The 26588-nt window shown below is 39.9% G+C and overlaps 1 protein-coding gene across 1 annotated transcript in view; it reads left to right on the top strand.

Moving 5' to 3' along the window:
- Positions 1-26588, top strand: part of Tnip3 (TNFAIP3 interacting protein 3) — a 43535-nt gene that overhangs the window by 7064 nt on the left and 9883 nt on the right. The window contains exons 5-7 of the mRNA XM_032905120.1: positions 1796-1924; positions 5894-6010; positions 21471-21531. Coding sequence (XP_032761011.1) covers positions 1796-1924; positions 5894-6010; positions 21471-21531 — 307 coding nt within the window. The remainder of the gene's footprint in view (positions 1-1795; positions 1925-5893; positions 6011-21470; positions 21532-26588) is intronic.

Genomic DNA, 26588 nt, shown 5'->3' with positions numbered 1-26588 from the left:
TTGAGCCTTCCCGCCTAAGGGTCCCAAGTACCGTGGTTATAGAAGTCAGCCTTAAGAACATGGGGCTCCTGTACACAGACTTCTGACTGCAATGAGAGGGGTTTCTCCTGAGGCAAGCTTTGTCTCCTGTCGTTGGACTTTATGATTCGATACGGTATATGAAAGGCGGATGTTATATTCCAATGACCTTTCTCTGAAGCTATAGTAAGAATAAAAAACAGGTTTAAGTATTTGCAAGGAAAGCTTCTCACGACCATCCACTTAAGTGCAGAAGTCCAACAGCATTGTTAGCAGAATGTCTAAAGGGAAGTCTGTGTCCTGGTGTCCCCGACACTATTCTCAATAGGAAAATCAAAGTAACAATTCATTGTGAAAACCTGAGAAAGGAAATGTATTCAGTGTGTGTACCCACATTGAGAAGAACACAAGAAAGAGGTTCAGTGACCTTCAAGTTCAAGTTCTGAGTTCTGATATGACAATCGGTTTTAAACAAAGGTCAAGAGGTATTCAGCACTAAGCAGTCTTGGTTAAGTTGTGTCTGTTGCCGGATACTTACTGATTCATTGCCCTGCTCTAGTCTGCCTTGTGAATCTGAGAAATACACACACACACACACACACACACACACACACACACACACACACACACACATCCCTGTGAAATCTCTTTGGCTGGCATCCTTAGGAACCTTATCTCAGTAGTCTGACAGTCAAAGGGAGGGCTTGTATGTCTCTCTGAGTATCTTCACTCCTGCCAGGAACAATACTTACCATGCCGTAGCCCAGGTTTGCCCACCTTGCTCAGGTTACTGTCAGTGTGAACCAGGAAACAAGCCTGTGACAATTCCCTTTCTGCCACGCAGCACACACGCACTTCCTTCTCCAGCTACACCTTAGCTAGGAATTTCAGTAATTTTTTCCTTATGTACTTGGGAACCTTTTCTAGATGTAATACAATAATCTCTCTTAACCTCAGTTAAATAGAAAATGATTAACTCATCCAAGTACATAGGCCCAGGCCCTTGAAGTGCTAATGAGATGTTTCCCTTTTAAAGAAAGTAAGTTGCTTGAGATTGTGACCGCCAAATTAGTGGTCATCTCATTATTACTTCTCATCTTGAGTTATCTATATTCTGCAATATATATTTTTCTAGACTGAATTCATTAACGGTCCAATTTTCTCCATAGAACTTTGCGATCTACTGTATGAAATGGAGGACTAAGAGACATGAGTCAGGATCCTCAGTTGTGTAAAACAGTGAACTTCTTGGAGATTGTCTGAGGCACTGGCAGTCAGAGGCTGGATTTTTGCCTTTTCGTTATAGCTACGACAGTGCTATACTCTGAATCTGTAATAGAGTTCCTTACTTGTCTAAAAATTATTGTCCTTGTTTCTGATATAGAATTGTGCAGGATTGGCCTTGAGCTTTTTAATATCAGTTTATTACAGTGATACCCCTCCCCTTGTTTTAGGCCTTTTAAATGTTTTAAACCAGTTCCTTAGGAATAGGAAGTAGATTATGCACCACACCCACTGATTTGACTATTGCATATGAGGATTAAGGTCTTAAATTTTTACCCGGAGGATCACCACAACAGCACCAAGTTTTGATACATTCAGTAACCTGTCCCCCATCCGGAGAATATTGCTCAAAAGGAATGTGAGAGCAAACCTTGAAGGTCTGGTTTGCTTATGTTTGGGGGATGACTATCCGCCAGAAGCAGCCAGTCTCTGAGGATTTCTGTCACTTTGGTAATTTTTGATTTGGATCTTGTTTTCTTGTTCTTTTCTTCAGAAGGAAAAAGACATCTTAAGGAAAGAATTACAAGCACTGAAGAAGGAGAACAAGCTGTTGAAGGAAAACAATGCTCTGGCCAATCGGAAGAAAGAGCACTATGCCTGTGAAATTAAACGCCTCAATAAGGTACCAGATCAGGTGAAGCAAGCAGGGTCCAAGTGAAAGGCCCAGCAGTAGTTCTTCTGAATTACAACAGAGCCAGGGCCACAGTGAAGTTCCGCTTGCCTCTGCTGAGGATGAACTCTCCAGTTTACACAGAGCACCTAGCCACAGCATGGAGCCATATTAGGCTAGGATGCTTTAGGGAATTTTTGTCCCTGCCAAGGACCATGAAAAGTAGAAATACAGAGAAATAATAGTTGTCAGTAAGAACTTTATTTTAAAGAACCACATAGCTGCACGGGGTGCTTGTGAACAATAACGCATATTTTGGTCAACCACAAAAGCTTCCTGGGGAAGCAAGCTGTCCTTTAAAGTGATAGCTCCGGAACTGGGTATGATGCATTCGCGATGTATGGGAGCTTGCTCAGGGTCAAACTCAAGGCTGAGACGTCTGCTGTCTGGGGAGCAACCTGAATCCACTGTGAATAGGAACCGGCCACAGAAAGAGGCAGAGCTTTGGGGGCCCACAAGAGACTCAATAGCTAAGCTCAGAGGAGAACTGAACCTCTATAAGAGGATGACGATGAGTGTGTGAATGTGGGCATATGTTTGTATATGTGTGCATATGTATATATGTGTGTCTGTGTATATATGTGGGCATGTATGTGTAGTAGATATGTATGATATGTGGATGTATGTGTATATGTATATGCATGATATGTATATATGTGTATATATGTCTATACATGTGGTATATATGTATTATATATGTGTGTGTGTTTGTGTATGTATATGTGTGATGTGGGCATGTACATGTATGTATATGTGTGTATATATGTGTATGTATATAAGTATGTGCATATATATATACATGTACAAGTACATATGTATATGTGTGTATACATTTGTGTATATGAGTGCATGTATATTTGTATGTGTTTTGTTTCATGTACTAATGTAATATTCTGGGGAATGAGAAAACTAATTTAGCATAAAATCATAAATCCTATACTGCTGTCTTTCCAAGAGCTAAGCCAAGTGTAAACACAGGCATATTGAAGACCGTGGATAAGTTAAGATATGCATCACTTAATTAGATATTTTATGACCAAATTAACAGAAATGACCTATAGCAAAAGAAAGTAGCAGCCTGACCTCTAAAATGTGTTTAAATGTGTTATACATGGACTGCATGCCAGCTCATGCTCAGAGACCCCATTTAAAGACCCCAGTGAACTGTGTGCTGGTGTCTTTGACAGGATGTTTACTAACCAGACTTGGCATTAGGTCTACTTGCAGCACAAGTCCTTCAAGAGAAAACAGGAGGTAAAGAAGGTAAAGAAAGACTTCATCCTTCAGAGAGATAGAAAATGTTCACGGAAAATATATGTCTTTTCCTTTTTATCCTCTACTGGAAAGATTACAGAAATCAGAGAATGTAGGGTAACTGTCATCACATCTGAGCTCTGGCTTGTTTTACCACATGAAGGCAAAAAAACAACCAACAAAAAACAAAACAAAACAAAACAAAACAAAAACCCAAACAACAAAAACATGTAAGTAGCCAAGAGTTTTGTATTTGGGTTCATTTCCAAGCGCACGTGCTGTTTTCCTGAAATTAGTGATTGTGGCTGACAGAACGTATTTAAATTCAGAGACATAGGCGCTGCCTGGCACAACTATAACTTCAACACTTGGGTGACAGAGGCAGGAGGATCTATTGCAACTTCAGGCCAGCCTGGTCTCCATAGCAAGCTCTAGGTGAATCAGGTGTGTCTCCAAAAAAAGTAAATTTACAATTTGATACATAGAAACACAAAAGCTCATCCAGAAAAAAATAATCCTAACAAAATTCACATCTTTAGACATGAAAATATTTTCAACAAGTATTTTTCCTTCTTACCTAGATTAAAATTATACACCCTCACCCCAGATACAATCTCCTTTAATTTTTTTCCTGGCATTTCTGAATGTCACCACGTACAGAATGATGTCTAACATTTATCAACCCTTATTTACTGGTCCACTGTTAATTGTGAGTTCCTTGAGGTAGGCTTGGGCATGGTACAAGCTCTGGTTACCACAGTGTGGTTCACAAATAGAGTATGTGGCCACAGTGCATGTGAGGGCTTATAACTATGCCTTGTTTCTCTTTAAGCAGAAGAAAAATAAAGTTGTAGGATAAAAACATATTATGTTAGTATTTATTCACACAGTGGCTGTAAAATACAGTGTTATTATGTATCTTCATGGAGTAAAGGCTTGGTAAGGGCAGGTCAGCATGCAGCCTTAACTTCTGCTTTGGTCACTGAAATTTCTGGAGTGTCTAGAATAAGGCCTTTGTCACACAAAGTTCTTAAATGCTCATTGAGTACTGAAAGTATGAATGAATGATTTAATTAATCAGTTTAATTAGAAAGCCCACAACATATGTAATAACCAATTTCTGATCTGAGCATCATCATTTAAAAGACATCACGTTAACATAACCCAGAATTTATTGTTCCTGATTCATGATTCATGATAGGGAACATAAAATTAAATAAAATCCCCAATATGCTTAAAACCCCAAAAGATTTCAACCCACTCTCCTCAACTGAAAGTGTCTCTTAAAAGCCTAGATGTGAAGTGATAATGAATGATAACAAATTAATATTATTATTAGTAGTAATAGGCTTAAATTTATTTTATTTTTATTTATATGTGTGTGCCTGTCTGTCTTTTTTGTGTATCATGTGTGTAAACTCCCCTCAGATTTCAGAGGAGGGCACTAGACCTCCTGGAACTGAAGTTACAGGTGGTTGGGAATAGCCTGATGTGAGTTCTAAGAACTAAACCCCAAGGCTCTTAAGTATTCAAATGCTTGGATTTTTATGATGAATACTATTCTTTTCTTATTTCTTTTTTAAGCTATTGCAATAAATATGGCGATATTTTGAGTATATCTCAGAACATGAATTTGGGAGCAACCTTTTGCTGCCTGCTAACCCCGTCACCCAGAGAAACCAGGGTTAAAAATAACAACAGGAGCAGACAGTAACACAAATAATTAATATGAGCTTTACAAATGAATTCATGTTCTTAATTCAGTTCATTTGCTTTGAAGACAATATCCTAGGATTTTGCCAGTATCAGGTTCTTACAGGAATGATAGATATTTAAGGGGAGTGAGAATTGAACATAATCAGCCGGCGCCATCCAGGCCAAAATCAATTGTCTGCCACCTCATCATTTTGGGAATGGATGGATTGTTTAGTGTGTCAGAAGTGATAGTGGAAAGGACTAATCTAGGACAGGTTCAAGGAAATCTGAAAGTACCAAGATGAAACAAATGTTGATTCAACTCATTTCATTCATGACTCATTTTTAAATTTTCAGAATAGAACTGAGAGGTTACCAGGTAATTAAAGTCAGATGATCTCCAGAAGGAGTCTTGTCCTTGGTCCTGGCTATTCCATTGGCATGTTTGATTGCTGTCACCCATTTGTGTCCCCCTCCCAGGACTCCCTCTACTATGGTTCATAGAGCTGTAAATGTTCAACCTAATTGTTATTGCCTAGAAGTGGTGTAGTTCCTTGAGAGTCCCCATTAGACCTATAGTTTCAGACCCTCTGGATAGACTCCCCAGGGAGTCTTCTCTTCTAGGTGCCACCAAAATGTGAAAAGCACAGAGAGCAAACACACTGGAGGAAATCAGAGCCTCTGTAAAAGGCTTTTCCTCTTGTCTTTTCTTAGCTAGGGGACAGGGAGGTCAACATGAGTGATCCCCTTTCAAATAATAGAGGCTGAGTACTATACACATCATCACGGGGAACACAGAGACTTGGAAAATAGGCACACATGCAGAAAACAAGAAAGAGAAAAGCTAGGCAGGCATGTGGAGAGCATAAAAAATGCCTCCTCTTGTATTGGAGGAGGTTTTTAGCAATTATGAAAGAATTACTAAGATGACTGTAAATCTCTTATCAACAGTGTGCTTCATTTTTAATACAGGTTCTTCAGGATGCCTTGACAATCGGGAGCTCTTCGCATTCTGAGGACTTAGGGAAGTGTAAATGCAGGGGCAGCCATGCAGAGATGAGAACAGAGGTGGAATGTCACAAACAGCAGGTAAGAGGCCACAAGTGGTGTGAGCATGTGGCAAGCATGGGGCTCCGTATGGTATCTCTGACTGAGTTGCCTTGCAGGTTCCAGTAAGTGTAGTTTTTTCAAAGAATCCTTCTCACTGATGACAATCAGGTTAGCTCAGTTCCTCCCATCCGTTAGTAGATGACCAAGTTTGCTTCTGGACATCAGCTCCCTCCTCTCACTACTCCATCCTCTCTAATGCTCACTGAGTGGACTTTGTTACTACATCACAGGAAATAGATGATCTGCAAAATTAAATGGTAAAGTTTGATCTTCTTTCCCATCGAGGACAGGTTTCTGGGTAAATGGTTAAGTTCAGGTTTAATGCATATACTTGCAAGTGTACACTGGTGTGTAACAGTGAAGAGACAATCAAAACCCGTCTCCTCTGTATCTTAATGGCTCCATTGCCAACAACCTTAATTTACATTTTAACCATTGCTTTTTTATAACTGCACAACTATAATGATCACACCACCAAGTGCTGCATGAAATAGTGCAGTGCGCGGAACTCAGTGACTTCACTTAACAGCTTTTGCTAGTTAGCTCCAGTTTAGAACTTGAAATAGTGTCGACATTAAACTTCAGTGATCAGTGGTATACAATGGAGGATAGAAAAAATAATAATAGCATAACAAAATTTAAAATAGGTATAGACATGTTTTAAAAATTGTCCGTGTTGCTTTGCTTCTGAGCTGCTCATGTGTGCTCAAAATTAAAAGAGAAAAAAAAATTGGCTCACCAAACAACCAAATATAATGTTATAATCATAGGTATCTCTACGTTCTACCATGATATATTCTACTATGATCTCTATAATTCATGAAGAAAGGTGAAGAATAATTTAATTTGGAAAAGCACAAGCAATAGCTTTTCTGGAAATAATTTAAATATTTAACAGGTAAAACAACTTCTCAATCTTGGTTGGACAGACTGAACTCTCAGTTATAGGCTAGTAAAAGAACTTTTGCCAAATATATGCATGTTCTACTGTTAATTTTTTTGTTTTTTTAAGCTTCAGCCCTTTTGAATTCTGGTGATTGACACTTGGCTTTTAGGAGGTGATTACTGGGAATGAAATCATCCCCATACATTCTTATAAGGAGATAGAAACCACTAGAAATTCCTTTTAACTTAAGTATATTAAAGAGTTACCCAACACTGGGTCCCAGAGACTATTTATGAAATAAGAGTTCTTCTGATCTTTTTCTTATAATATTTATCTTGGTGGAATGAGAGTTTAACTACCTACTACTCAAATACAGGCAAGTTGTTTAGAAGCCGTTTTCTTTGAAGGGCTGTGCTGGAATGTCCCTGCCTTCCAAGGCATACATATTTCTAAATACCATGCACATGCCGAGTGAAATCCCTGGTTTTGTTCAGTGAATTTCCAGATTTAATGGAACTGGTACACTTTCAAGGAAGCCAGTTTCATGAGGTAGAGTATATTAAATATAAGCAAGTTGAGTGTAGTAGAATATATTAAAAGTACACTCAGGAAATTACTATGCTAAGTAAATACTGAAGTTAATTAAGGAAAGCGTAACTAACGTCCCTTTCTATTAGTTCTGAAGTTAACATACAGTGTGAAGGATTCCATTGTGTCATTTTCGTACATATATTCATGTCTGCCACTCTTTTGCCTGTCTCACTATTCCTGGTGTTCTTCCTCTCAGACGCGTCCCTCTTCTCAGAGACTCTCCTTCTCTCAAATTCTCTCCTCCTCCCAGACACTGCACTCATTTTGTCACATGTATTCATCTCATATGATTTTTAGCCTTCACCATTTCTCCCTTAAGATTTCTTCCTCTCCTCTCACGACCTTCTATTTTTATATCACACACACACACACACACACACACAGACACACACACACAGACACACACACAAACACACATACACACACACGAACACACACACACACAAACACACATACACACACACACAAACACACATACACACACACAAACACACACACACACCTCTTAAATAATGTGATTTATAATGTAAAGAATGAGAACATTCTACTGGAAAGCTATGTCAGATTTTTCAATAAGAAGGGAATTAGCATGGGACCTGCTTGACTGGTCATTTAGCTTCAAAATCTTCAGCCTTTCAGGAAACAGTAAAGTATTAATTATGCTTCTTTCCTTCTTAATTCACAGTAGATTGTGAATTAAATTTTATTTTCTTGACTCTTTTTCCAGGATTGACATGAAATTCAAAATTTTACATGTGAGTTATTTTGGCAGAACCATTTCTAAGAAATAAGAAATTATTTTATGTAATAAAAATTTAAGTTAAAAGGAATTAAAATGCAATTAGGTAATTTTGTGAAAATCATTTATTCAATCTAATAAGTAACATAACAATAGGCAAAAAGTTCTAATTGTTTCTGGTGAACAAATTACCCTCTCATTTATTTCTTACATGTGAAGCTACTTTAATTCATTTTATTTGAGTAGAAATCATTTTATTTCCTAACACTTTTCAATTCCTACTGTATTAAATTCACTTGGTGATAACTTCGTGCTGAGGTTTGGCAGTGTATGTCCTGTTACAGAGCTCTGTAACATATATTCATGTTTGACCTTGTAGAGAAAGACTCACGAGTAACTTTTATTCAGATGGCATCTATAATCTTTAACTTTTATCAAAAAATAAACTGTCTAAGCACAATATAGAAAAATTGTGTGTATAAGCTAAGAAATATCTTCAGGTCTAATATCTCGAATATATTAGAAATTTTCAAGCTAATCATTTTTTATTCCCTATCTTCTATCTGTCTGTCTGTCTATCTATCTATCTATCTATCTATCATCTATTTATCTATCTATATATCTATCTATATATCTATCTGACCCATCTATCTCTGTGGGGGGTATTAGTAACAAAACAATAGCAGTAGAAAGGATGATTTCCAAAGTCCATTATGCTTATTGTGATATTATTTTGAATATCAACTTGAACCTTCGTAAGAAGAATTTCTAAGGAAATAGGAAAAGCACATGGAGGCAAATGGAAGCCAAAGATCAAAGGTGGGTGATTTTTTGACCATCCTCCTCCTCATATACACATTTGAGGGCCCTCTCTTATAACTAAGCATAACCATGCCTGCTTTTGCAAGAGTGCTAAAATCAGAACTCAGGTCTTTATGCTTTCACAGCAATCACTTTACCCAACTCCTGCATTCAGGACATCATCAGGGACACAATCTTACATCTTCACGTTGCTGATGATACACAACCAGATTTTCTATGTCCATATTCATTCCAGGGTCACAATTTTATTTCAAGTAGGTATCAGCTTTACATTTCATTTTTATTGGATATTTTATTTATTTACATTTCAAATGTTATCCCCTTTCCTGGTTTCCTGTCCATAAATCCACTATCCCATTCTCCCTCCCCCTACACCTAGGAGGGTGCACCCCCACCCATCCACATACCTGCTCCTGCTTCCCCGATCTGACATTCCCCAACACTGGGATGTCGAGCCTTGGCAGGACCAAGGGCTTCTCTTCCCATTGGTTCCCAACCAGGCCATCCTCTGCCACAAATGCAGCTGGAGCCATGGGTCTGTCCATGTGTACTCTTTGGATGGTGGTTTAGTCTCTGGGAGCTCTGGTTGGTTGGTATTGTTGTTCTTATGGGTTTGCTAACCCCTTCAGCTCCTTCAATCTTTTCTTTAGCTCCTCCAATGAGGACCCCTTTCTCAGTTCAATGGTTGGCTGTGGGCTTTTGCCTCTGTATTTGTCATGCTCTCGCAGAGCCTTTCAGGAGATAGCTATATCAGGCTCCTGTCAGCATGCACTTCTTGGCATTAGCAATATTGTCTGGGTTTAGTGGCTGTATGTATATGGGCTAGATTCCTAGGTGGGGCAGTATCTGGATGGCCTTTTCTTCAGACTCTGCTCCAAACTTTGTCTCCATATTTCCTCCTATGAATATTTTTGTTCCCCCTTCTAAGAAGGACTGAAGCATCCACACTTTAGTCGTCTTTCTTGGGCTTCATGTGGTCTGTGGATTGTATCTTAAGTAATCCAAGCTTTTGGACTAATATCCATCAGGATGATATTTTCTAGTTCCATCCATCTGCCTAAGAATTTCATGAAGTCATTGTTTTTAATAGCTGAGTAGTACTCCATTGTGTAAATGTACCACATTTTCTGTATCCATTCTTCTGTTGAAGGGCATCTGGGTTCTTTCCAGCTTCTGGCTATTATAAATAAGGCTGCCATGAACACAGTGGAGCATGCGTCCTTGCTATATATTGAAGCATCTTTTGGATATATGCCCAGAAGTGGTATAGCTGGGTCCTCAGGTACTCAGGTACTACTATGTCCAATTTTCTGAGGAACCTCTAGACTGATTACCAGAGTGGTTGTACCACCTTGCAGTCCCACCAACAGAGAGGAATGTTCCTCTTCCTCCACATCCTGGCCAGCATCTGTTGTCACCTGAGTTTGTTCTCTTAACCATTCTGACTGGTGTGGGATAGAATCTCAGGGTTGTTTTGATTTCCACTTCCCTGATGACTAAAGATGTTGAACATTTCTTTAGGTTCTTCTCACCATTTGATATTCATCAGTTGAGAATTCTTTGTTTAGCTCTATACCCCATTTTTAATAGAGTTATTTGATTCTCTGGAGTTTAACTTCTTGAATTCTTTGTATATATTAGATATTAGCCCTCTATTGGATGTAGGTTGTAGGATTGATAAAGATCTTTTCCCAATCTGTTGGTTGCCATTTTGTCCTAATGACCATGTCCTTTGCCTTACAGAAGCTTTGCAATTTTATGAGGTCTCATTTGTTGGTTCTTGATCTTAGAGCATAAGCCATTGGTGTTTGTTCAGGAAATTTTCTCCAGTGCCCATGTGTTAGAGGTTCTTCTCCACTTTTTCTTTTATTAGTTTGAGTGCATCTGGTTGAGTGAAGGTCCTTGATCCACTTGGCAGTAAGAATGGGTCAATTTGCATTCTTCTACCTGCTGACCTCCAGTTGAACCAGCACCAGTTGTTGAAAAACGCTGTCTGTTTTCTAGTGGATACTTTTAGCTTCTTTGTCAAAGATCAAGTGACCCTAGGTGTGTGGGTTCATTTCTGGGTCTTCAATTCTATTCCATTGTTCAAACTGCCTGTCTCTGTACCAGTACCATACAGTTTTTAATCACTATTGCTCTGTAATACTGTTTGAGGTCAGGGATGGTGATTCTCCCAGAAGTTCTTTTATTGTTGAGGATAGCCTTTGCTACCCTGGGTTTTTTGTTATTCCAAATGAATTTGCAAATTGCTCTTCCCAACTCTAAAGAATTGAGTTGGAATTTTGATGGGGATTGCATTGAATCTGTCGATTGCTTTTGGTAAATGGCCATTTTTACCTTATTAATCCTGCCAATCCATGAGCATGAGAGATCTTTACATCTTCTGAGATCTTCTTGACTTTCTTTCTTCAGAAACTTGAAGTTCTTGTCATACAGATATTTCATTTGCTTGGTTAGAGTCACAGCCAGGTATTTTATATTATTTGTGGCTATTGTGAAGGGTGTCATTTCCCTAATTTCTTTCTCAGCCTGTTCATCCTTGGAGCAGAGGAAGGTTACCGATTTGCCCCAGTGAATTTTATATTCAGCCACTTTGCTGAAGCTGTCCACCAGGTTTAGTAGTTCTCTGGTGGAATCCCTGAGGTTACATAAGCATACCATCATATCATCTGCAAATAGTGACATCTTAACTTCTTCTTTTCCAATTTGTGTCTCCCCCCCCGCCTCGCCATCCCCTCCTGTTGTCTGATTGCCCCAGCCAGGACCTCAAGCATTATATTGAACAGGTAGGAAGAGAGTGGGCAACCTTGTCTAGTCCCTGATTTTAGTGGGATTGCTTCAAGTTTCTCTCCATTTAGTTTGATGTTAGCCACTGGTTTGCTTTCTATTGCTTTTACTATGGGCCTTGAAATTCTGATCTTTCCAAAACCCTCAACATGAAGGGGTTGTTGAATTTTGTCAAATGCCTTTTCAGCATCTAATAAGATGATCATGCGTGTTTTTTTTTCTTTGAGTTTGTCCATATAGTGAATTACTTTGTTGGATTTCTGTATGTTGAACCATGCCTGCATCCCTGGGATGAAGCCCACCCGATCATGATGGATGATCGTTTTGATATGTTCTTGGATTTGGTTTGTGAGAATTTCACTAGTATTTTTGCATTGATATTCATAAGGGAAATTTGTCAGAAGTTCTCTCTGTTGGGTCTTTGTGTGGTTCAGGTACAATATCAATTGTGATTTCACAGAAGGAACTGGGCAGTGTTCCTTCTGTCCCCATTTTGTGGAATAGTTTGGACAGTATTGGCATTAGGTCTTCCATGAAGGTCTGATAGACTCCATACTAAACCCATCTGGTCCTGGGCTTCCCCTGGTTGGAAGATTTCCAATGACTGCCTCTACTTCCTTAGGAGTTATGGGACTGCACAAATGGTCCATCCAATCCTGACTTAACTTTGGTAACTGGCATCTGTCCAGAAAATTGTCCATTTCATCCAGATTTTCCAGCCCTGCCAAATATAGGCTTTTATAGTAGGATCTGATGATCTTTTGAATTTCCTCAGTCTCTGTTGCCTTCTCTTTCTCCCTTTTCATTTCTGATTTTGGTAATTTGGATACTCTGTCTGAGCCCTCTGGTTACTCTGGCCAATGTTTCATCCATCTTGTTGACCCTCTCAAAGAACCAGCTCCTAGTTGACTTTCTGCACAGTTTATTTTCACTTGGTTGATCACAGCCATGAGCCTAATCACTTTCCTCCATGTACTCCTCTTAGGCATATTTGCTTCTTTTTGTTATAGAGCTTCCAGGTGTGCTGTCAAGCTGCTAGTGTATGCTCTCCATTTTCTTTGTGGAGTTACTCAGAGCTATGAGTTTTCCTCCCAGCACTGCTTTCATCACTTATGCTGTCCCATAAGTTTCGATATGTTGTGCCTTCAATAAATTCTAAAATATCTTTAATTTCTTTCTTTATTTCTTCCTTGACCAAGCTACCATTGAGTAGAGCATTATACAACTTCCATGTATATGTGGGCTTTCTGTCATTTTTGTTGTTATTTAAGATCAGTCTTAGTCTGTGGTGATCTGATAGAATGCATGGGATTCTTTCAATCTTCTTGTATTTGTTCAGACCTGTTTTGTGACCAATTATATGGTCAATTTTGGAGAAGGTACCATGAGGTGCTGAGAAGAAGGTTTATTCTTTTGTTTTAGGATGAAACGTTCTATAGATGTCTGTTAAATCCATTTGGTTCATAACTTTTGTGAGTGTCTCTGTCTCTGTTTAGTTTCTGTTTCCATGATCTCTCCATTGATGAGAGTGGGGTGTTGAACTCTCCCACTATTATTGGTTGAGGTTCAATGTGTGCTTTGAGCTTTAGTAAGGTTTCCTTTATGAATATAGTTTCCCTTGCATTTAGAGCATAGATATTCAGGATTGAGAGTTCATCTTGGTGGATATTTTTTCCTTTGATGAATATGGAAAGTGTCCTTCTCTGCCCATTTTGATAACATTTGGCTGAAAGTTGATTCTACTCGATACCAGAATAGCTACTCCAGCTTGTTCCCTGTGACCATTTGCTTAGACAATTGTTTTCCAGCCTTTTAGTCTGAGGTAATGTTTGTCCTTGTCACTGAGGTACACTTCCTGCATGCAGCAAAATGCCCGGTCCTCTTTATGCATCCAGTCTGTCAATCCATGTCTCTTTATTGGGAAATTGAGTCCATTGATGTTAAGAGGTATTAGGGACCAATGACTGTTGTTTCCTGTTTCTTTGTTAGAGATGTAATTATGTTTGTGTGCTATCTTCCCCGGGTTAGACTGAAATTAGATTGCTTTCTGTACAGTGTACTTTCTCTCCTTGTGTTGGAGTCTTCCATCCATTATCCTTTGTAGGGCTGGATTTGTAGAAAGATACTGTGTAAGTTTGGTTTCGTCATGGAATATCTTGGTTTCTCCATCTATGGTAATTGGGAGTTTTGCTGGATATATTGGCCTGGGCTGGCATTTTTGTTCTCTTAGGGTCTGAATGACATCTGCCCAGGATCTTCTGGCTTTCATAGTCTCTGGGGAGAAGTCTGGTGTAATTCTGATAGGTCGGTCTTTATATGTTACTTGACATTTTTCTCTTACTGCTTTTAATATTTTCTCTTTGTTTTGTGCATTTGGTGTTTTGACTATTACGTGACTGGAGGAATTTCTTTTCTGGTCCAATCTATTTAGAGTTCTGTAGGCTTGTTGCATGGTTATGGGTATCTCTTTCTTTGGGTTAGGGAAGTTTTCTTCTATAATTTTGTTGACGATATTCACTGTTCCATTAATTTGGGAGTATTCTCTCTCTTCTATACCTATATTATTCTTAGGTTTGACTTCTCATTGTGTCATGGGTTTCTTGGATGTTTTGGGTTAGGAGCTTTTTGCATTTTACATTATCTTTGATGGTTTTGTCAATGTTTTCTATGGTATCTTCTGTCCCTGAGATTCGGTCTTCTTTCGCTTGTATTCTGTTGGTGATGCTTGTGTCTATGATTCCTGATCTTGTTCCTAGGTTTTCTATCTTCAGGGTCATCTCCATTTGTGATTTTTTATTGTCTCTATTTCAATTTTTAGATCCTGTATGGTTTTGTTCAATTCCTTCACCTGTTTAGTTGTGTTTTCCTATAATTCTTTAAGGGACTTCTGTGTTTCCCCTTTAAGGGCTTCCACCTCTTTATGTTGTTCTGTATTTTTATTTAGGGAGTTAAAGAAGATGTCCATCTTCAAGTCCTCTAGCATCATCATGAGTTCTGATTTTAAATCAAAACCTTGCTTTTCCAGTGTGTTGGAGTATCCAGGGCTTGCTGTGGTGGGGAAACTGGATTCTGATGATGCCTAGTGACCTTGGTTTCTGTTGCTTAGGTTCCTGCGCTTGCCTCCCGCCATCAGGTTGTCTCTGGTGTTAGCTGGTCGTCCTGTTTCTGCCAGTGCTTCCTGTATGCCTGTGTCAGCACTCCTGGAGACCCACTTTTTTGCCAGAGGGATCTGGGTACAGAGAGGTGTGGCACTGGCCACAGGTGCAAACTTGAATGATGCTATCCCAGACTGCTCCTGGGTTCCTGTGTCCAGAGTGCTCCAGGAGGGTTCCTCTTGAACCAGGAATGTGAGCAGAAGTGGTAGTCTCCCCTGTGCTCCCAGGATTGTTGTCACTTCTGAGAATCCAGTTTTTTTTTAATCTTTATTAACTTGAATATTTCCTATTTACATTTCGAGTGTTATTCCCCTTCCTGGTTTCCAGGCCAACATCCCCTAACCCCTGTCCTTCCCCTTCTATATGGGTTTCCCCTCCACATCCTCCCCCCATTACCACCTTTCCTCCAACAATCACGTTCACTGGGGGTTCAGTCTTCGCAGGACCAAGGGCTTCCCCTTCCACTGATGTTCTTACTAGGCTATTCATTGTTACCTATGAGGTTGGAGCCCAGGGTCAGTCCATGTACTGTCTTTGGGTAGTGGCTTAGTCTCTGGAAGCTCAGATTGGTTGGCATTGTTGTTCATATGGGGTCTCGAGTCCCTTCAAGCTCTTCCAGTCCTTTCTCTGATTCCTTCAACAGGGGTCCCGTTCTCAGTTCAGTGGTTTGCTGCTGGCATTCGCCTCTGTATTTGCTGTATTCTGAGTGTGTCTCTCAGGAGAGATCTACATCCGGTTCCTGTTGGCCTGCACTTCTTTGCTTCATCCATCTTATCTAGTTTCGTGACTGTATATGTATGGGCCACATGTGGGGCAGACTCTGAATGGGTGTTCCTTCTGCCTCTGTTCTAAACTTTGCCTCCCTATTCCCTGCCAAGGGTATTCTTGTTCCCCTTCTAAAGAAGGAGTGAAGCATTCTCATTTTGGTCATCCTTCTTGAGTTTCATGTGTTCTGTGCATCTAGGGTAATTCAAGCATTTGGGCTAATAGCCACTTATCAATGAGTGCATACCATGTGGAGAATCCAGTTCTTACCACAGGATCTAGGTACAGAGAACTGTGTTATAGGGTCAGCTCCAGGCATAGGCAGAAACTGGAAGGAGTCTAATCATATTTTAATATCTCATTCATTGTTGTAAAATAATAGAATTCATAAAAGGGTACAGGAGATGATTTGATGGTCCTTGCTTAAGTGTACTGACAGAGACATTTGCCCATGCTTTATAGAAATGAATAACATGGACATCAGGTTTTGTTGGTGTGACTAGTAAGTCAAAAGGCAGCTTCCTCTAAGTGTGCCATGTATGAAGGATCATAGGTTGTTGACTTAGCAAGATGAAGTTGAGATTTAAATAGTGAGAAGACATAAATTATGTTCTAAATAACATAATTATCTTGTGTCCAGTGTCCTCATCTCTCTGGTTGAGATTGTGATGGCCTGCATAAAGGCATGGTGGAGGCCTCACTGTACAGAAGGTGAACAAAGCAGCAAGTGCACTGTATTAACCCGTATCACACTTCTGAGAGAGAGAGAGAGAGAGAGAGAGAGAGAGAGAGAGAGAGAGAGAGAGAGAGACTGACTCAATTTCAGGCTGACCAATCCCAATTTCATTTAGCAAGCAGTGGAAGTTTCTGTATTTATACCTAAATAGTTTTACCAAGACAGAAATATATGACTGACACATTTGTATAATTTAAAATAAAGCTGAATTTATAACTTGCACTTGGGAACTTCAAGATAGAATCAGCATATCACAAGCAGGGGCAGTCTCTTTCATGTGGCATCACTGCTGGCAATACACCCATCGTCCCTGGGCTCCTGAGCGAGTCATTCATAGGTAGGTCAAGATCAACTTTGGAACTAATGACTTGAAATCTCCTAATAATGTCTTTTTTCTATAGACAAAATCTTGTCAGATGGAGAAGTAAAAACTAGGGAGACAAACAACTAAAATAGTTATCATTGTCTATACATAAGGCCTCTTGTCTTTTATCAACAGTTTTTATTCCCCCATTTCCCATTGTATCAATGGCATCTTTTTCTGGTAATGCAATAGATGGTCCAGAACTATCCACATTTTTTGTTATGCCTAAAATGTCAGTGAATAGATAATACTTAGGAATTACAGAGAATGTCAAGAAACCCATGTACCTCTCAGAGTATGTCACAGGCACACAGGATGTGTCAGTGTGATCTAGCAAATGCAGATTCCTTCACAAACCCATAAGCACCTGAGAAATGTGGCTTTTTGGTGTTTCTCTCAGCTACTTGCATAATGAAATCTGGAAAACTGCATCAAGGGTTTTATCCCTAGAAAGTGGAATGCCTTCTGTCACTGAACCAGTTCTTCCCACTACTTCTGTAACTAGACATTGTATCTCTCCATTACTAATCGCCTGCATGAAATCTCACATTAGCATCTCTTAAAGATTTCCTTCTATGACGAGAACTCATAAACAAAGCTCGTCGTATGTACTTTTCAACTGTCCCCAATCTCCTTAATAATAATGCCATCTTGGGAAAAACTTACTTCATGAGACACTTCTATCACTCTTAAGTTTTTACTGACATTTATTGCTTTGAGCAAACATTATGCTGGATTTTGCTGAGCCTTCAAATGTAAACAAAGGCTGTTTGATAATAGCAAGTGTCAGTGTAACTTCTCAGTTTCACTTACTTTCAGTAAATTGATAGTCTCATTCTCCCCAAATGTGTCTTCCAACCGGTAACTGTTAGTGCTTTATCTATGGGATCCATGAGTACTGAAAACCTCAGGGCTAGAACATCATCTATGGAAGTATGCAATGAATAAGACTTCCTCCTCCAAAATGTGTGTATATAGCAATCTCTGTTGGTAGAAATGATTGTGCAGGTCCCAAGTAAGAGCATCATTTTCATCTATCCTCCAATTTGCAATGTTCTCCTGGTCCATGTCCGTTATAATTATCCTTGGGACACTGAATCCAAAGGACATATTGGTATGAATAGATTTCATAAAAGATATCAAATTGAGCTCTAATTTCTTGAACAAATATATTTTTACATGGTCCATTCTCAATTATCACATATGATACCACCCAAAGAACATATAAGAAGAACAAAGTAAATATAGTCAAACCAAATAACTATGATGTTTTCTTCAGTTATAAAGTGCTGTTGAATGACCAAGAATATCGCTAGGTACATGCAAAAGTTTTGATCTTTTCCAGTTAAAAAGGGGTTTTCTTAGAAGACACAAGAAAAAAGTAGCTCACTAAAATTATTCTTTGTAGCTGCATCTGCCAGTACAATTGAATAATTATTTGTAAGCAGAATTGATTTGGACCATGAATCTGAATAAGTCAGAACCTGAGAACCTTTGCTGTCCTTCCAAGGAGAAATATTTCTTGCCCCCCTATGACCACTGTGTTTGATTCTACTCTGTTTTGCCAGTCTGGGTGGAAAGCTTATTCAGGTGGCATGGTCATACATTTTCTACATCTTGGAATGAGCATACAACTCCTTCTGCCTTTAGGTTTCATGAACAATGTAATCATGCTTCAGCTCTGGGACTCTGAAGTAGGGTTTTCCTAGAAAAGCACTTAGAGAAATGCATTTCTCCAGGTTGTCTGGAACCCTGATACTTTTATGTGAGAGTATAACTTAAACCCTCCTCCTTTAGGAGCAGATGCTATCCGTTGGGAAGCAGAACAGCACTGGAACTTAGTGAGGTCCCTTTGGCCCTTCTTCTCTTCCTGATGTGACCAGTTGCTAGTCACATCTACTCTTTATCTTTGTTACTGGTTTTTTCAGTCTTCACTAGAGACACTTCTGGACCTCTCCCACCATTACCATCACTCCTTACAAATTTTCTCTCAAGGATACAGAAGTAAATTAAGTTTGTGGGAAACATAAGGAAAAAGAATCATGCCTACAGTTTGAGAAACTTAATAGTCTTGTGAAATTCAAGGTACATGAATAACTCAACTTTATGTTGGAATAGAGATGGTTGGCTGCTTCTGTAAACCTTCATTAACAGGAAGAAGGAAGGAATTCATGACCTATGATGTAGTAAACTCCCAGAGGTGAGGAATTTCAGATCATAACGTTATCACCCAAAAAGCCAGTATTTGATGAAAGCAAAATAAAAGTTTTTATTTTAAACAGTATTTTATGAATGAAATCAGTGTAACCCAACCTCAAGGAGAACTTTAAAAGAATAATTCGTATTTCTTTATATCTACACCTGAATTAAATCATACCTAATAATGTTGGTAAGATTATACTTTCTTACCTCCTGTTGGCAGCTCTCCTGGAATATAACGCCAGGCCTTACATCACTTAGGTACGCCATGTGTTACTTGAGTCATCTAAAAATAAACAAGGAGATAAAGAAACAGAGCTGATCTCATTTCCTCTTGTAGTTCTTTCATGAGCCAAAGAGTCAAGAGCCTAGGTGTCTGAGGTGTGAAGTGGGTCAGGCTGCCGTGAACTGAAGGAGCTGACTAACCTTTATCCCAAGAGGTTAAATACCAAGTCAGTGGCTTAAATTTTTCTTGGCAGTTTAGGATGATTAGTGTCTTAGTTGGAGCTACTATGGCTGTGATGGCACAAAATGATCAAAAACAAATTGGAAATGAAAGAGTTTATTTGCTTATATATTCTGAATCATAGCTCATTGAGGGAAGCCAAGGTAGGAACTCAAACTTGACAGGAACATGGAGGCAGGAGCTAATGCAGAGACCACAGAGGAGAGGCAGGAATGAAGCTGGTTATTGGTTTGCTCTCCATGATTTATTCAGCCTGCTTTCTTTATAGAATGTAGGAACCCCAGCCCAGGGTAGCACCATGTACAATAGGCTAATTAAGATGCCCTGTACACAGGTTTGTCTACAGCCAGCTCTTAAGCAAGCATTTTCCAATTGAGGCTTCCTCCTGTTAGAGGACAATAGCTTGTGCCAAGTTGATAAAAAACTTGCCAGCACACTAAATATCGTTTATTTAATGCAGCTCACTTGCTCCCTGATAATTAACAGGTAAGTGGAAACTTAGGAGGAAATTTCAAGTAAAAAACAATGTATTCCATTTACTGTACCTGTTGTGCAATGTGTAGCTGACCTTCTCTGGAATCTCAGCAGGGAGGTGGTGGTGTTTAAATCTTGGTTCACACCTGGACAAAGCATACCAAGCCAACATGGTTCCACGTGGAGAGGTTTAATGAGAGAAGAAGAGTAGAAGGGGGGATAAGTAAAGGAGGTCGGCCATGGGCATGTGGGTGGATGGGTAGAGAGAAGGGACAGGGAAGAGGGGAAGAGCAGGGAAGGAAAGAGCAAAGAGCAAGCAAGAGGGAGAGGAGGGGGCAAGCAGCCCCCTTTACAGTGTCAGGCACAGCTGGCTGTTGCCAGGCAACTGTGGGGCGGAGCATACCTGGCTGTTCCCAGGTAGCTGTGAGGGTGGAGCTTAGACAGAATACCAACCGAAGGAAGTTTTGTCCAGCTTTGCCTCCTGAACTTGTGATCACTGTAGTCCCACGATACCTGTGGGTTCTTTCTCAATCCACTAGAAAATGTTAAACTTATATTTTGTTCTGGCATTGTTATTGCCTGCAAGTGAAGGTCCTAAAAATAACATTTACTGACATCAATGTGCTTCATTTGATTTGCAGGTGATAGTAGGTTTTCAGAGTTGTTTTTACTTCTTCAGAGATTCAAAAACACCATTTTAAGACAGAGAGGGAGAAGAGGTGGAGACAGAGAGGGAGGGAAGGGCACGTTCTAATTACTACTTGATGCTACGATAAAACACTGACTGAAACCAACTTAGGGCTGACAGGGTTTGTGTGGTTCACTCATCTGCATCACACAGTTCATCACTGAAGGAAGCCACAGTAGGATCACAAGGCAGGGGCCTAGAGGCAGGAGCTAAAGCCAAGATCGTTAAGGAATGGTACTTGCTCCCCATGGCTTCCACAGCCTGCTTTTTTTATACAACCCAGGACCATCTGCTCAGGAGTGGCAGTGCCCACAGTAAACGAGGCCTTCCCACATCAATTGTTAATCAAAACAATGCCCCACACATGTGGGAATACGTCAATTTGATGGAAGCAATGCCTCAGTTGAGGTTTTCTCTTCCCTATGATTCTACTTCATGTCAAATTGACAAAAATGATAAGAAAATAGAGAAGTTGTGGGAGGAAAGAGAAAAGAAGAGAGAGAAGAAAAGGAATCAGGATGTTGGGTGGAGGAAATAGACAGAAAATGTACAACTCCCAAGTCATACAATCCTAGCTAGGCACATGCAGAGGGGCTGAGGTAAGGGGATGAAATGAGGAAGATTGGCAAAAGATTTCTATCAAAACGACATTTTTGTTCATTGGCTACTTAACAAAACCCACCAAGAATAATTATATTTCAATGTGCCTTCATGCTTTTTTTGAAGTCCATATTTCTATAACAGTGCTTTATTTTTCCCCACAGCCAGACTATCAGTGGAATGCTCTCAACCAGCTTCCTCCACATGTACAGCATAAGGCACATGGTAAGACCACAGCTTTAATGGACATTCCTTCATGTTTACATACAAAAGGGATCTTTAGGGAATGCCTATGCAACATCCATTTGTACCAGGGAAGAACTTGCTCTGAAGTTGTGTTGCACACACAACACTAATTTGTGGTCTGAAGTGAACTCCTTCAGACAATGTTGAGATGCCAAAATGTGAGTTCTGCTCCTATTTTAGGTTCAGCCTCAGAGACTTAGAGAGAATCCTTTAAATACAATCATTTCCAGCACTGGGTAACAGCTACAGCCTCTGATTCTGCCCTGAAGGACAGGTGCAAACCCACAATCCCAGAGGCTCCAAGGCAGACTATTGTTTGTTCTGTTTTGAGACATGGTCTCACATAGAACAATAGCCTCTGTCTCATTGTGTAGCTAAGGATGAGCTTGAGCTCCTGATCCTGCTGTGATGTCCTAAGAACCAGACTTACAGGGCTGGACCACCAAGCCCAGCAAAGCAGATGTTTCTAATGTCATTGGCAGAACCCCAAAGCTCAGAACTGCTTTCCCTTGGGATGTGATGCCAGACTCTAAGGAACAGTTCTGTTCATTCAGAGCTGTTTACAGCAACCTCCTCACATGGTGCTGGAAAAATACTAAATGCCATCTGTAAAATACTCACAATGGAAAGTGCCTGTAAGTCTTATTTTCCTTTGGTTTACTATTATTCCCCTCTTTCTGTGGAATTAACCTTACTTTCTGCTTGTTTGTTCAGTGCCTTGAGGCCATCCAGGGGTAGGTAGTATGAACTAAGTTACTCTTCTTCTCTTAGCCATTTACAGTCTCACATGACATACACTTACTCCACTTGGTTCATTTTCAGACATGGGAATTTTTCTAGAAACTTCAGTATAATCTCTGTAGCTTCAACGTAGATTTGAAATGTTAACACATTTAATTCAAAGCTGAGGTAATGATGCTCCACACTTCCAACTCTATCACTTGCAGTGGACAGAGCCTCTTTCTCAACCTGGCAACAGTCCATGGCTACAGGTCTGCACAGCAAATATCCCATGTTCTTGGCATCTCTAATATCCCGGAGTCTCTCCTGCCACCTATCTCTACCTTTGCGACTTCACACAATGTCCTCTTGAAGACTCCATTGCAGGGAGTTGGACCCTGCCACACATTGTCTGGGCTCAGCTGCTTTCTATAACCGTGAATGGACCAGGACTCCATGACACTTACAACCTTGTCTTTCATGCTTCTAACCTAACACCATGTGGGTGACACTGTCAAGTTCTGTTCTTACCATTTCCTAGGATGCTTGGACCCAAGTTGCATAAACTTCTGTGTGCTGACTTTGAGAAAGGTCTCTCCTAAGCTCCTGCTTTTGAGCAGGGAACTCCCTCAGCTGCTTTCTCAGTTCATGCTTTCTCCTTTCATGTAAATTTGCATTTTTATGGAGCCCTTAGTGAGTGGGTTTTTATCTAAAAGTCATCTTTTATACTGTTCCATTGTTCGCTGCTGTGAAGCTATTCTCAAGAACAATTACAGCTGTTTTGTTGTCTGTACTCTGTGAAACTGTTCCCATTCCCTCCCTGGACTAAACAAATTAGTTCATTATCTTTAAGTTGATCTTTATGGAAGTTCTCGGGACATGGGCAGAATGTAGTCAGATTCTTTGCCAAAACTTCACATGAGTGCCTCCTAGTCTTTTTCTAACAGAGCTCCCATTCCACTTTGAGACCTCATGAGCCAGGTCCACATTGTCTTCATAGCATTTTTCTTTCTCAAGATCCCAGAAAAATGGCTATTAAACTCTCTTCCAAAGCAGTGAACTTGAATGTTTCAGTGATAAACTGAAAAACCTCATTAGCGTGTTTATATTGCAATTGTCCCACTTCTTTTTTTAGGTACTAATTTTTGTCTTAGTTTCTCTTCAGTTGTGATAAAATGCTCTGACAAAAGAAAATTTAGAAGGAAGGGTTTATTTGAGCTCACGGTTTGAGGTTATACTGTATGATTGTGGAGAAGCCACAGTAGTAAGAGTGTGGGACAGCTTCTCATGTTGCATCCACAGTCAATAAGCAGAGACAGAAATGAAGCCATGCTGCCCCTCAGTTCCTTGTCTCCATTTTTGTACAGTATCCCAACCAGGGAATGATGCTACCCACATTGGGGAGTTCTCCCTATCTCAATTAATGTAACCAAAAGAATTTCCCCAGCCATACCTAGAGGCTTATCTCCCAGGTGATTCAAGATTTTAACACTAGGCATCATATATCATCACTGAGAATAATAAAGGATGTAGGTTATATGAGCATCATAAAGAAACATAAAAATGACATAAAGATACATAAAAAATGAATAATCTATAATAAAATGTCCAGATGTATTTTAGACACATACTATACTTTGATTTTGCTTTGATTTCCTCTATATATAGACTGCAAATATAACTAGTAAGTTTTTGGTTTCCCCCATAATGAAGAAGGGCATTAGAAAGGCATCTTGTTAACCTAGGCTATTGTATAATGTTTGTAGTTTTGAAACCCATTGAATTGCTACATGGTATAATTTTCCACTTTCTACTCAATGAAAATAAGGTATTATCTCCATGTGCTACAGTTTTAGTGATTAGAAAATAAAATTACTAATTCACTAATCAGTAATCTATATATCCATAATGAGAACAAAAGAAGAAATATACCTGTAATGTACCAACTCAGGTAGTTTTAGAACATTGTTAATTTTATTCTTCTCAGAAAAATTATAATGTATGCTTATTTTATGCCAGCTCATATGTGAAGAAACTGAGCCTTAGAAAATTGCAGTAACATTTTAAATTTCACAGTGCAATTTAACACTGAATTTAGATTCTTTTATACAAAGGTTTGCAAACCTTGGGATTTCGATTTCAATTACTATATTAAAATATTAAAAATGGTCTCTAATTTGGATAATTAGCTGGGTGATATTTAATTTTCAATAGTTCTGTCTTCCTTTGAGTTCACAGCATGCATTATCTCTCCTTTTCATTCTGTCCACAGCCCATGTGGTACTGTCCACATTCAGAGTGCCTCTTCCCACTTCAATTAACCTAATATAAAAATCCCTCACAGTCATGCCTAGAGCTCAACCTACTGTTGACAGCTCCAGTTGATTCTAGATTGTGTTAAATGACAACTTAAAGTGACCCTCACATACATCTCATAGTTTAACGACAGTAGTCCTTGTTTTAGTACATGATAACAAATTTATTTACTGGCCAACAATGTAGTTTGTCTCAGAGGACAGCCATGCTAGACTCATGTCTGCAAGCATAACAGAGAATCATTAATAGTGTCAGGGATTGGTGCTTGCTTATGGGCCATCTTGAGTTGGGGCAGTTACTGGTTGTCCATTCTCTCACTCTCTGCTCCATCTCCAGTCCCTGCATTTCTTTGTAGATAGGATAATTTTCGGTAGGAAGTTTTCTGGGTAGACTCGTGTCCCTATCACTTCATTGGCATCCCTGCCTGTCTCCAGGAGGTGGCCTCTTCAGTTTACATACCCCCACTGCTGTGAGTCTCAGCAAAGGTCATCACCATTGATTCCTGGGAGCCTCCCCCATCTCGGGTCCCTGGAAAGTCCTCCAGATGCTCCAAACCCTGCCACCCCCAGCAGCTGCAGATTTCCATTCGTTCTCCTGGCCCTCTGGCCCTCTTTCCTGTCTTTCCCCACACCTGATCCCAACTCCCCCAATTTCTCTCCCCATTTTTTCTCCTACTCAGTCCCCACCCCCATCTGCCTCCTATGATTATTTTATTCCCCATTCTAAGTGATATTCAAGCATCCTTGCATGAGCCATCCTTCTTGTTTAGCTTCTTTGGGTCTGTGGAGTGTAGGGTGGGCATTCGGTGTAGGGTAGCCATATTTCCTAGCATCTAGTGATTACTATCCTACACTCTTATGTTTTGAGATAAAAGAGTTTAGTTTTCTGATGTAGAAGAGAACATCTGGTGTTTGTCTTGTGTCTTGCTCATTTCACTTAATATAGCAACCTTCAGTTTTATTCATTCTGCTCTAGATGACAGGGTGTCGTTATGTTGTGACTGAATAATATTCTATCATGTACATAATCCACGTTTTCTTTATATATTTGTGTGTTAATAGGTACATAGGTTGGATCCTCTGTAGGTTTTGATACTGAGGTGTCTTTATATTACACCAATTTGTTCCCTAGGTATATGTACAGTGAATGAAGTGATTTCAATCATCTGCATTTTTTGATTATACAGAGTTGTCCCAAATTAGAAAAATGAGACTGAATTTTTTCCATTTTTTAATTGGATATTTTATGTATTTACATTTCAAATGTTATCCCCTTTCCCAGTTTTCCTTCTGGAAGCCCTCCCCCTGTCTCATCCCACTCCCCCTGCTTCTATGAGGTGTTCCCCTCCCACCCACCCATTCCCACCTCACTGCCCTGGCATCCACCTACATTGGGGAATGGAGCCTTCACAGGACGGAGGGCCACTCCTCCTATTGATACTAGACAATGCCATCCTCTGCTACATATGTGGCTGGAGCCATGGGTCCCTTCATGTATATTCTTTGGTTGGTGGTTTAGTCTCTGGGAGCTGTGGGGGGGGTCAGGTTGGTTGATATTGTTCTTCTTCCTTTGGGATTGCAAACCCCTTCAGCTCTTTCAGTCCTTTATCTAACTCCTCCATTGGAGACCCCATTCTCAGTCTAATGGTTGGCTGTGAGCATCTGTTTCTGTGTTTGTCAGGCTCTTGCAGAGCCTCTCAGGAGACAGCTATAACAGACTCCTGTCAGCAAGCACTTCTTAGCATCTACAATAGTGTCTGGGTTTGGTGTCTGTACATGAGATGGAACTCCAGATGGGGTAGTTCCATCCTTCAGTCTCTGCTCCACACTTTGTCCCCGTATTTCCTGTAGACAGGAGCCATTCTGGGTTAAAAATTTTGAGATGAGTGGGTGGCCCCATCCCCAACTGGGGGCCTTGCCTAAACTTTGGATATGGTTTCTACAGGTCCTCCCTCCCCTTCATTGAGCATTTCAGCTAATCTCATCCCTGTTATGTTCTGG

The sequence above is a fragment of the Rattus rattus genome, chromosome 6, assembly GCF_011064425.1.
Source record: "Rattus rattus isolate New Zealand chromosome 6, Rrattus_CSIRO_v1, whole genome shotgun sequence".
Taxonomy (NCBI): Eukaryota; Metazoa; Chordata; class Mammalia; order Rodentia; family Muridae; genus Rattus; species Rattus rattus.
Note: the sequence above shows the minus strand (reverse complement) of the source record. Positions and strands in the feature narration are given on the sequence as shown.